The sequence below is a fragment of the Ipomoea nil genome, unplaced genomic scaffold (assembly GCF_001879475.1).
Source record: "Ipomoea nil cultivar Tokyo-kokei standard unplaced genomic scaffold, Asagao_1.1 scaffold0684, whole genome shotgun sequence".
In the NCBI taxonomy this organism is placed as follows: domain Eukaryota; kingdom Viridiplantae; phylum Streptophyta; class Magnoliopsida; order Solanales; family Convolvulaceae; genus Ipomoea; species Ipomoea nil.
The window spans coordinates 2,619,455-2,632,726 of NW_017617112.1; the positions used below are offsets into that span (position 1 = coordinate 2,619,455).

General features: G+C 36.7%; 2 protein-coding genes across 2 annotated transcripts; one reads left to right on the forward strand and one right to left on the reverse strand.

The window, feature by feature from the left end:
- Window positions 1-2: 2 nt before the first annotated feature.
- On the reverse strand, window positions 3-5,267 carry LOC109175199 (MACPF domain-containing protein At4g24290-like). Its single transcript, XM_019324454.1, has 7 exons — window positions 4,794-5,267; window positions 3,304-3,542; window positions 2,572-2,770; window positions 2,389-2,466; window positions 2,138-2,321; window positions 1,402-1,568; window positions 3-1,028 (listed from the first exon to the last, which is right to left on the reverse strand). Exons 1-7 carry the CDS (start codon window positions 5,073-5,075, stop codon window positions 312-314), a joined length of 1,866 nt encoding a protein of 621 aa, XP_019179999.1. The 5' UTR covers window positions 5,076-5,267; the 3' UTR covers window positions 3-311.
- On the forward strand, window positions 5,074-9,799 carry LOC109175154. The gene is made up of 2 exons (XM_019324407.1): window positions 5,074-5,178; window positions 8,813-9,799. Exons 1-2 carry the CDS (start codon window positions 5,074-5,076, stop codon window positions 9,797-9,799), a joined length of 1,092 nt encoding a protein of 363 aa, XP_019179952.1.
- Window positions 9,800-13,272: the final 3,473 nt, after the last annotated feature.

A 13,272-nucleotide genomic window follows, 5' to 3' on the forward strand; every position in this document is an offset into this window, starting at 1 on the left:
ACTCAACCAATAAGATACTGTCACAACACAGCACACATAAATATATTTATATATCTAATATGAACTTCAAACAAAATTCGGCCACCAGTTTCAGTCACTTATGTACAAACTACGACTCTGATTTCCTCTTTTGGTGTGAGCCACTATGAGGTGTGTTCCGCCATGAACACAGAACACTTAAAGCTCACTGAAAAAAAAAAAAAAAAAAAAAAAAAAAAAGGAACAGCATGGGGATAGAGGGGGAGGGGGAGGGGGAGGGGGGAACAAAGAAATAGCCTAGACTATCTGTTCAATGTACATGTAAAATCCTATCATCCATGTGTATAATCTAATAATGCAAACTTTACATGCAAACCAATTTTTCCACCCTCAATAACCAACTTCGCAGCAGTTACCAACCAATGCCCAGGAGCATCATATGGCCCGCGTGTGACCTCAGCTGTATCAACATATTTAAGCATCTTTGTAGAATGAACAGGCACAGGGGGGCCATCGGGATACACACCTGAATTAAGAGTAGTGGGAAGCTGCTGCTTAGGAACATCTGTGGCTGTTCGCTGGGTGAATGTGAATGTTGTGCTCAGATTCGTTAGGAAATTTGTCTTGTGACAAGCCTCGGGTGCAGCTGCCCACTCTGTCTTGCGAATGCTGCAGTTTGGTAGGTGGGTGTAAAGCAGACGAAGATGAAGAAGCCTCTTAGGCCACTTACCCTTGCTGATAAGCTGTGCACCAGTCACCACAAAGACACCACCGGAGTCGCCCTGTATCCACCTTGGATCATGCTTAACTACTGACGAGCACACATTTGCATAACCCTTCCATCTGACTGGCTCTAAGAATTGGTCACTGGATTCATAGTCATCAGACCCTCGCCATTGGCATGGCAGTGTTGTGCTCAGGTTAGCTGAGTTAGATGTCATAATATTAGGTACACTTGAAAGATGCTGCACATGTATTGCTAGTCGGTTGCACTTCTTCCCTTCCAAATATAGGCGCATGCCAATAACTGGTTTTTGAGCACTTGAAACCTAGAAAATTTCATAATGACGTGTCATGTCAGTCAAAATCAATACAAATGTAGCATCAAATATAGACAGAAAGACAGCAAGAAATCATCAATGATGACAAAACCTCACTTCAAAATTGTGCAATAGTTGCAATATAATGTAATAACTTTGAACTAGAGAAAATGCAAGCCTTGCGAAATGTATATCCCGAGTACAATACAATCAAGAAATAAGCCTCATAAGTAAAATGCAATAGACAATAGATAGAGCCATAAAAGTTCCAACTTATGCCTTCTGAAGAACATGCAATTGCTAGTTCTTGAAAGTTACAAGACGGAACAGTAATCACCAACTTCTTTCAGTGCATAGAGCAATAGAGCATTGCATCAATTACCTGGGTAGGGCTCACTTCAATCATTGGACCAAAGAGACTGAATTGCAATGAAGGGCAGGAGGCCTTTCTTCTTTGATGCCTCAGTGGCAGCTCACAAAACAATGGTGCCCACTGTGTAGGAACTTGGAACTCGAGAAAGTACTGTAAATCCTCCAGGGCAGGCTTGTCTGACCAAAAAAAAAAGGATTTAATCAGTAAAAAACAAATAGCCAAAACTGAGCCATGAGAATGAGCCAAAACTGTTTTATTTCTTTCCTTCCTCATTTTTAAAGGGTAAGTGAGTATGCTAAAGCATTGGCCAGCCAAAATGCAGAAAATTCTGGCAAAATAAATTTGCCCCATAAAAAGGCTAGATTGAGTTTGCCACAACAAAGTAAGAGAGTGCCAATTAACTTTGCTCCATTGTATTGTGTAGGTTATTACTGGTAAAGAACATGAAGAGTATATCAAATTATAACTTTGTGAAATGAATTATTTCCCTTGTCTCTCAAATTCCCCCCAAAAATGGGAAGAAGTAAACACCCTGTTTATTCTATAATACAATAGGGCAGCCTGTGCTTTTAAGTCAGTAGATTGTCATAATTTAAGAGACAAAGGAGTCAACCTTACCTAGCACACTTATTTAATAGTTAAGCAATATCAAGCAGCAGGAATAGAATTGGAAAAATTACCAACAACGTATCTAGTACAGTCAGAGCTAGACTCTGTTGTATAAATTCCTAGGAGAAAGACTTACACCGAAGATACAAGTTTATTGCATGACTGAGGTAGCCACTCCCTGGAATCCCAGCAAGCAGAGAAGTAATCGGCACAAGCTTGAAGAGAATTCCTTCCGAGTTAGCAGTCAAGGTTTGGAGCCATTTCAAATGGCTTTGAGCAAACACATCTCCTCCTCTTTTTGACCATATAATTGTGAGACCCTGATTCAGATTATTTCATAAGAATCCCATCACAATTTTTACTAATATAAGGTCACAGGTATCTTACATCTTTGGTTGATGTTTCAGTGATGCTAGTGAACTGCATTGTATGTGACTGCAACATGCGGCTAAATACCTCAGGTACCTAAAGGGTTAGAACATTGATTAAAATGCATATACTTAAAAAAAAAATGTGCTTCAGTACACATTAAATGACTACAAAAAAGCAACTCAATACAAATATAACTACCTTTTTTTTACCATCTCTTCTGTTCCTCTCTGGTAGAGGACTTGTTCCATCAGAAAATAGGCAGTCACCAAGGTCATCCAAATATCCTTTGAGTTCAGCAGGGGGAATAGTTGAAGATGGTCTTTGTTTTACACACAGTAAATCCTGGCCTCCAATGCCCATCCCCACAATAATGTGTGTCCCATAAGTCTGGATAAATCTGCATACAGTAATTTAATTAGCAAATGTGAACATAACTACCAAGGTAAAAGCAATGCCGTGCACATTTAATTAATGCATATGCATCTGATTTTTAAAATTATATCGGCATATTCTGTTGTTCTTGGCAAATACTACCATACATGTCACATGACAAGAAAAGCAGTCAATTTAGAACTACTACATCAGTCCCATATTTTATTGGCCCTTTGACTGAACAGAAAATTTAAGCAAAGCCAGCCTAATCATTAAAACACATAAATACATAATATTCCTCTTAATACTCCTACTTTTGCATTTGATGCATTCAATATTGATTCATTTTACAGGGGCATCTTAAAATCATGCATTGAATATTTATTCAAAATTGATAGTGGTACTTTTTTTTTTTCCTTTTTTTTTTTTTTTTTTTTTTTTTTTTGCATCCCAAAAAAGTAAATGTGGCCAATAAAAAGGGGAAGGAGGGAGAACAATTTTTAAAAATTTTATTTTTGGATAAGGAATTTAAGATAACAGATAATGTGCAGAATCTACCTGGATAAAGATGCTGGATCCCAATGTGGTGGAACATCCTTTTTCACTTGGTCTTGAAGAAGTAGTGGAGATGCAGTCAGGTGCAAATAATATAATGACACAAAATAACCATCAAAGGCAAGATATTTGGCATCAGAAGCATCATTCAGCCATGATCCACTTAAATCAAATATGGCATTAAGATATCCAGATGGAACTTTTCCCTGTACTGATGATTTCTGATTAAGCACTTCTGACATCTGTAAACAAAGATGACACTGCATTGAGTTTACCATAATACAATTGGAGAAAAACCAAAGAAAAAGGTGAAAAAACTAACCAAAAACCAAAGACAACAGAGATAACTTAAGTTGTTGTACGACCCTCACAAGTTTCCAATTATATGCATGCATGTCATGCACATTTAGAAGTAGATGTTGATACATTGATACATAGCCAACAAATGAAATGTGTTAGTCCATGTGTTGTCATGTGATTGCACCCTTGTAAGCATTGGAAGTTCCTTTCTCTTCTCATTTCATTTTTTTCTTTTTTGATTTGCCACGAATCAAAACATTAAATGCCATAAATACTAAACCAATCTAAACACCGGAGTTTCATTTTATTGAAACCATTTAAACAAGTGAATTGAATTCAGTGACATCGTTTTCTATTTTTCTACAATGAAAATTAATATATGCTAATAAATAAGGAAGTCTAAGAATCTAATCACTCTATGTTCCATTGTGTGATTGCATCCTTGTGAGCATTAAATTTGCTTTTTCTTTTCATTTTACTATTCCTTTTGGATTTGCTGAGAATAGGATCATTAAATGCCATAAGTATGAAAGCAATCTAAACACAATCTTTTCATTAGAACCTTAATTGTGTGAATTGAATTTAACACGAAGCATTTCTTCTTTTACTATTAAATTCATGCTAAAAGATTGTGTGTTCAGTTGTTCACTCATATGACTAGTGAATATAAATGTGTTTATGTGTATAGATATTATATAAAATGCAGATTATTGTATATTTGTATGATTGTGCAAATATGTAATTATCTCAGTTTCTGCTTCAATGACAACAGCCTTGGCTATTTCTTTCTAATTATATTCCTGTCTAAACTAAAAAGTAAAAAAGCACAAAAATATTCTTTATAAAAGTAGAAACACAAATCAAGCATTCGTTACAAACTAACAAATTAACTAAATCTGAAACTCATTTTGCTACCGGGTTGGATCTTCAGAACATAGTACATGCTATGACCAATAAAGGTAACGAAATTTATGTAAAATTTCACATTCACCAGATCAAAAATACAAAAAAACCATCGGCAAGCCTTGAACTTAAATTGTATCAATCTATTGAATATTGTATACATAAAGTTGCGCAATAAAATCCGAAGCTACTCCATTAAGGTGATAATTGTTCATCAGTTTAAAAACTGATAATAATATAAGAAAACAGAAAGAACAAAACAGCATATGCATAGTGTGAAAAGTGTATACCTGATTAAATTCGAGAACATCAGATTTGAAGCGAATGTGGTCCCCCTTATCACAGCGGATATTTTCGGAAACATCAGGAATGGTGACACCACCGCCCGGCAAGACAAGGTCACGGCGGTTCCTCTCGTCGAGAATTACCAATCTGCTTCCGGCGGGAGACTTCTTGACGAACTTCAAGCGGAAATCACTGGCGAAATCGAAGCCGCAGCCGAGAGCCTCCATCGCCCTGACAGCCGTCGGCTTCCTGACATCCTCGCCGGACGCGGCGGGGGATTCGTACATGGCGGCGGCGTCAGTGATGGAAGGGAAGAGAATGGAGAAGCAGAGCGAAAAGGCGAGAGAGTATGAAAAGGGAAGACAGAGAGCTCTGGATTTGAAGCGGACGGCAAATTGCAAATGACGATAGTGAAGAAAGTGATGGCAGGAAAGGTTGACCTTTGACTGGGCGCCGGGGAAGGTAAAGAGAAGACGTAATATTATGCCTCACTTCTTAATTATGTGATTATTAAGATTTAAGAAGACTAATTTTGTCTCACAGGCTTAGCTCAAAGTAAGCAGTATTTGAGAGAAGAGATAAGATTTAAAATTTGTCAAGGATGATGTGATAATTACGTCTAAAGTAGACAAATTCTTTATGCTCAATAACATTATCATGTCTTCACACATTTAATAATGTCTATTAAGATATTGAATTATTGTAATTTACATCTTTTCAAATGTTTTATTGGACTGCGATGTGAAAAGTGGAGATGAGAAGATTCTAATTTTCTAAAAGTTCTTTGAGGGGATAACCACTTAGTTAGCCGCTCACACAAGCTTAATTACTCAATTTGCCTTTGGGACTTGGGAGGTGGATGAGAATATGAGATTGATGGAAGCCAGTTGGAAACTCGAATTGCATCATTTTAAAAAAAAAAAAAATTAATACAAAAAATAGGAGTAAATTGAATAGCGCTAATGATATCGGTTAACTGTTAAAGGTAATGACTTCATACTTTTTAGGATAGTCAAAAATTTGAAGATAAGAAAGAAGAAATAATGATGAACCGACATCCACTTGTCATAAGAATTAGCATCCCTACGTATAATCGTATATGTTGAGTCATATATACAAATCTAAATGTTAGACCAAATCAAGTCGAAACCGACCATACAATTCCTGTTCCAGTTGCAATTAGGGAAAACCGTTACCAAAAAAAAAAGATATTATATATTAATATATACTAAAAAAAACATATATATTATATTATTTCTAACACACGAGTCATGTGTCCAAACACAAGTACACAACCCAGGACCTCTTATCAATCTAATAAAAATATTTGGTTCATGAACTCTAAACTTCGGTAGTTCTAGCTCACAATTCATCTATTTTACTTTCTCATTTTTCTCAATCGTTCTTTCCTTTTGATAGTATGATTAGTATCATCATTGGTGCACATCTTTCTAGAACAACATCAGACGATGAACATTAAAAGGAGTGGTGTCATTTCAGAATGTGTCATGAACATGAATATTAAGAAAATAGAACTTTAAAAATAAATTAAAAAATTAAAAATTAAAAATACCGGTTCAAACCGACGGTTTTAACTTGAACCGCCGATTTCGATTTGTAATTTATTGGAACCGTGAACTACCGATTCGGAACTAAAACCGAACCGTGTTCACGACAGTAAGTTCTTTGAGGAATAATCACTTAGTTAGCAACTCACGTAAGCTTTTTTTTTTTCTTTTTTTTTTTCCAGAGAAAAGCAGCTCACATAAGTTTAATTACTCAATTTGCCTTTGGGACTTGGGAGCTGGATGAGATTGATGGAAGCTGTTGGAAACTCCAATTGCATCATTTTTAAATTTTTTTTAGTAGAAAAAATAAGAGAGATTGAATAGTGCAACTGATATCTGCTAACTGTTAAGGGTAATGACTTCATGCTTTTTAGGATAGTAAAAAACTTGAAGATAAGAAAGAAAAATATTGATGAATTAGTATCCACTTGTCATAAGAATTAGTCCCCCGCGTATATGTTGAGTCATATATACAATTCTATTGTAAGTACATACAATATTTTATTTTATTTAAGAAAAGATAATTAATAAATGATATATCAAGTCTATTCACAATAAAGATAATAAAATTTAACCTACATCAAAACTCAATTATACATTTATACATGCAATATATGAAATTGTTGATTGACATACAAATAACATTCTAACCCTTTGGTATAAGATTATTTTTCTCTTTGAGAATCTATTAGGTATATGTGTTTTTTTTTTTCAAATTGTATTTCATTTATGTTGAGCTGAGATGCTTTATCGAAAGAAAGTCATGATATAATGTTCAAACTTCACATTTATTTGGACTATTGTTATAAACAAAAAGATTGTAAGGGTGATAACTAAAACTCTAACAAACATTGTTAGTTATACTTCAAGTGAAGTCAAAGAAGTCTTGGAAGTTTTGGAAGTTCCTTTTGCTCTTTATTTCTTGTGAATCCTATTAAGGATACTTATTAACTTTTAGGTTTTTCTTCAAAATCTACTTCTTTTGTGCGGAGAGATGTTTTGTTTAAAGAAAATGATAATATAATGTCCAGTGGATTATTATTATACTCCTTCTGTCCTATTTTGTGTGTCTAATTCGGTTAACGAGGCTTGATTGAAGTTATTTTTAATTCAATTTTTCATAATATTAAGTTTAGTATTAGTATATAAAATTTATATATTTAGAAAGTATGTTAAAAGTACTATTAAAAACAAAAAATCAAATTTAAAAATAAGTAAAAAATACTTAAGAAAATAAACAAAGAAGAAATAGTTTGTTTGACTAATGAATAGTAAGTAGGACAGATAAAATGGGACAAAGGGAATAACTCATAAGCTTGTAATAGTTGATTATATATCGAGTGATAGTTAAAATTTTAGAAAATAAAAGAGATAAGATATTGTAGTGTTCTGAGTGGCAACCAAACCCCAAAGAAGAGAGAAGATGGAATATGAAATATAGAGTGTACCAATACACTTTTCCTTTTCTTCCTCATATTCGTGCACACATGTGTTTATGAGAATAATGTTTATTGTAAAAAAAATTTAAAAAAAAATTAAATAATCTCATATGTCAAATTGTGATAATCAATGATTATAAGTAAGTGGCATGAAATGCTTTCTCTTATGGAAGGTCATAGGTTCGAGCCCTAGTGGCCGGGGGCAGTGTTGACTATTTGTTCAAGGAGTAAAATATAGTGACAATTTCATAACTATTGTTACATTTGAGCATGCACTGAGCAATGTTTCAAAATGCATCCGCGGATATGTTAAAGTATAATCGGTACACATATCTTGATTGCATTGCTAGATATTTTCATTTTGAGCCATTTACATGGCCAGACCTTGCCATGTGTGATTAGGGTAACGTCACATATCCTCTAATTTTTGGGAGCTCAATTTTTTTAAATTTTATATATATATAATTAATTATTTTTATACTTGATAACTATATTTCTAGAACCCGTATATGGTTTTAATTGCAATTGAAAATAAAATTTTAGAAGAAATTGACATCAAAATTTTTGGAAATAACTTTGTATCTAAATATACACGTATATGGTTTTAATTTTTGCATGGCGCTTTCTTACGAAACCCACCTCCCTGGTTGCATCAATTTATAAAGCCCGATATTATCCTGCTACCTCTTTTATTGATGCTAAAGTAGGCAGTAGTCCAAGTTATGCTTGGAGGAGTATTATGGCTGCTCATGATATGTTGTTGCAGGAGTACGTAGACGGATTGGGGATGGTCAAACAACATTAATTTGGGGATACCCGTGGTTGCCAAATGATCCTAGCCCTCTCATTCAAACTGATATGCCTGAGGAGTTGAGACATGCGAAAGTGGCAGGCTTAATTGATGAGCAGACTAATATGTGGGATCCCTATATATTGTCTGATTTATTTATTCCTGAGGATGTCAATCGTATACTCAAGATCCCTGTAAGCCCTGGTTATGATGACTCGTGGTATTAGCTTGGGGACCCAAATGGAATTTATTCTGTGAAGAATGCCTACAGGAGTATTATGGGTGATTATGAACATATGCCAGGAGTATTTGATAAGTGGACTAGTATATGGAAAATGAAGGTGCCACCAAAGTGGAGGATTTTCCTGTGGAGAGCAATTTGTGATATCCTCCCTACCACTGCTAATTTAATTATTAAAAGGGTGGATATTGATCCTATATGCCAGAAGTGTGGTGAAATGGATGAAGATGTTATGCATGCACTTATTACTTGTGATTATTCTAGATTAGTTTGGAATATTACAGGCCTACCTATCACAAATATTATTACCGATTCTTTTCATGCCTGGCTAACAGCCGCGCTTACAATTTTGACAGAAGAACAGAGTGGTACTATGGTGGCGGTTCTTTATCATTTGTGGCAGAGTCGCAACTCAGCCGTGTGGGAGAAATCCCTGCCTCGTCCCACCAGCCTGTGGAGGAGAACATCCGCGGCAATAGGGTCATACTGCCACGCCAACCATCACCCCGCGTTGCCAGCACCGCACGGACCGGAGCACGCCCATCACGCCAGGCCAAGGTGTTTTGTCGATGCAAGCTTCCGTCATGCTACGAGGGAGGCGTACTATGGAGCGGTTTTACTCTCGCCAGATGGATCGTTCATAGCGGCGCGAAACAGAATTCTACCAACTTGTTTCTCACCTTTTATGGCGGAGGCCATGGCTTGTAAGGAGGCTCTATCATGGCTCATCAGAAGGAATACGGTTGAGGTGGATCTACTCACAGATTGTTTGCAACTACGGAATGCTTTACGCCAGGAGACAACAACTATTATGTCATATGCTGGACTTGCAGTCGACCATTGTAGGTCGCTGATGACTTCGTTTACTTATTGTTCGTTAAGTTATGTTTCTAGGCAGTTTAATTTACATGCACATGCTTTAGCTTCGTTAGTCTTTACTCAGGAACAGGTTAGGATCGGACATGGGACTTAATCCCACCTGACACTATTGCAGCTTTGCTTCATTAATACAATCATTTATTGGTTGGCTTTCAAAAAATATACACGAAAAATGTCACTTTTAAGTTACATTTTGAATTGTATTTGACAAAAATTTTTTATTGCATTTTTATTTTATTTTATATTCATATCTACTAAATATATTGGTAAGGTTATAATAACAAGAATAAAAATTATGTTGGTTTAATAATGTGAATTGATAACTTGTAAATTTTGATTTATTCTTTGTACAATGATAAGACATTTCCAAAATTCTCATATTTCATTTTTTACTTTTCCATTTATGTATAAACTTTAGGAATGAAATATTCTGTTAACTATTTATTATTCATAACTTTTTTTGAATGTTACTGGCTCTATTACATATTATTCATAACTTACTCATTGCAAAATATTTTTTAATTTTTTAATAATAATAACAACGATGATGATTGATGGTTTTATTGGGACCAGGTATATAAATATAGAACGGGGGTAGGAAAGCAATAGGTTTATTACCGAGGTATAGGCCTAGAATGGCGGCCAAGTACAAATGATAAGACCCACGGGGTGGGCTATAGCTAACTGCGCTACTAACAAGAATCAAACCCAGGTGAAAGGGTTGAGAGTATGAGATCCAGACCACTGAATCGTAGTACTTGTCATGTCTGAGTTGCCGCTTGTTAAGAAACCGGGGCCCCGATTTATATTGTACCCCCCTCATTCCCCGTCGTCCACGTGTCCCACGTAATTACCGCTGCGCTCGCTACTCTCGCGTTCCTCAACGCCCGCACGTAGCACGTACGTCGCATGCCGCTCGCACGCGACCGCCTCGCTCGGGCTCGCGGACTAGCGCACCGCACCCGCGTGAGGGCGCCGACAGGTGCACACTGCCGCCCCCGAGCGAGGGGGCGCCCGGCCCGCGCACTCGGCACGATGAGCGCGCCATCGCCAGCTGGCGGCATCCTCCGGCCACCTTTCCGGCCGCGTCCCCCACCCTTGGCTGCTTTCCCTCCGATCTATTCACGGCCCAACCACGTCAGCCCATTAAGTCTTTAGCCCATGCCAAATATCCCCATCAATGACCATTTTGTTTTTATATTATAAAATAACAATTAAACTAGTTTACACAAAATGGAACTCGAGTTAACGTTTTTATGTTTTATTTTTTATTTTTCTATTTTTTCAAATATTTTCGTCTTTATTGTAAAAATTAAAATATAATAATAATTACTTAAAATCATATACGGGTTCTAGAAATATAATTATCAAGTATGTATGTATGTGTATATATTATATTATATATATATATATATATATATATATATATATATATATATATATATATATATATATATATATATATATATATAATTTCAAAAAAAAAAAAATCGCTCCCAAGAATTGGAGGCTATGTGTCGGTTACAATAGTCACACGTGGTCAGGTTTGACCATGTAAATGGCTCAAAATGATAATATCTAACTATACACTCAAGATATTTGTACCGGTTATACTTTAACATATCATCGGATACATTTTGAAACATTGCTCAGTGCATGCTTAAATTTTACAATAGTTACGAAATTGTCCCCATATTTTACTCCTTAACTTTTTTTTTTTTTGTTGAGTACTATTGACTCTGTTAATTACGATGAGAATATAATTGTGTTGTATTCCATAATAGTGTCTGAGAGTACATGGAGCGAATATATAGAGATGCTAGATAGAATCCTAGTCTAACACGAATAATATAGTCCTTGTCTAATATGAATAATATAGTCCTAATACTCCCCCTCAAGCACAAGGTTGACTAGCCAAACATTGAGCTTGTCACGGAGAGAGTTAAAACGAAGAGACGACAGAGACTTTGTGAAAATATCCGCTAGTTGATCCTTGGTTGAAATAAAGTGCACTTCTAACTCCTTTTTGGCTACTTTTTCGCGAACAAAATGATAGTCAATCTCAATGTGCTTCGTGCGAGCATGAAACACTGGATTGACACATAAATAAGTAGCTCCCAAATTATCACACCATAGTCGAGGAGGAGACGCAGACGGGATGCCAATTTCATGTAACAGAGAAACGAGTCATGTAACTTCTGCAGATACATCAGCGAGTCCCTTGTATTCTGCTTCAGTCGAAGAACGTGCCACAGTCTGTTGCTTCCGACAAACCCAAGATATAAGATTACTGCCCAAGAACACATCAAAGCCACTAGTAGATTTGCGGTCATTCGGATCGTCAGCCCAATCTGAGTCAGAATATGCGTGAATATCCATAGATGTAGACCGAGAAATACGCAGGTCAAGATTCAGGGTGCCTTTGACATACCGCAGGACTCTCTTTAGAGAGGCCCAGTCTGTAGTAGTGGGAGCATGCATATGTTGACACAATAGATTAACAGCATAAGATAGATTCGGACGAGTTACCGTAAGATACTGGAGAGCACCAACAAGACTCCTGTACTGTGTTGGATCGGCATAGGGAACGACCACGTCGTTTGTGATTTTAGCAGAAGAGACAGGCGTGATTACTGGCTTGTAGTCCACCATGCCAATACGTTTGAGAATATCCTTCATGTACCGTTGTTGGGATAAAAGCATACTGCCAGATAACGGGACAGTTTCTATTCCCAAGAAGAAAGAAGGCACACCCATATCACGAACCTTAAATTCAAGTGCTAATTTATCAATAAGAGCAGTAACACGATCTGAGTCAGAACCCATAATTAAAATGTCACATACACCAAGAAATAAAGACGAATATTGTCACGAGAATAGATAAAAAGAAACACATCCGTCTTAGAAGGCGAGAAGCCCACAGAGACAAGAAAATCATGTAATCTTGTGAACCATGCACGTGGAGCCTGTTTGAGACCGTATAGAGATTTTTTAAGCAAACATACATGATTAGGTAACGACTTATCCTCATAACCAGGTGGTTGTCGCATGTAAACAGTTTCAGCTAGCTTGCCATTTAAAAAGGCGTTGTGAATATCCAACTGGCGAATATACCACCCACGAGATACAGCTAAAGATAAGAGAAGACGAACCGTAGTGGGCTTAACCACAGGACTAAAGGTCTCAAAAAAGTCCTCTCCAGCAACCTGATTAAAACCTTGGCTACTAACCTTGCTTTATGACGGTCTATTGAACCATCGGCCTTCCGTTTGGTTCTGAAAACCTACTTGCAACCAACAACATTCATACTTGGTTGAGAACCCACTTGCAACCAACAACATTCATACTTGGTTGAGATGGAACGAGACGCCACGTATGATTATGGACCATGGCATTGAACTCCGCGTCCATTGCATCACGCCACTCAGGAAACTTGACTGCCTGAGAGTAACAGGTAGGCTCAGGCAATATAGTGGAAATAGTGGTTAAGGCAACATGTTGATGCGGGCCGGAGCTGCGAGTGTTCATGCTATGTGCCCGAGGAGGTGGAGTAGCATGTCGAGGACG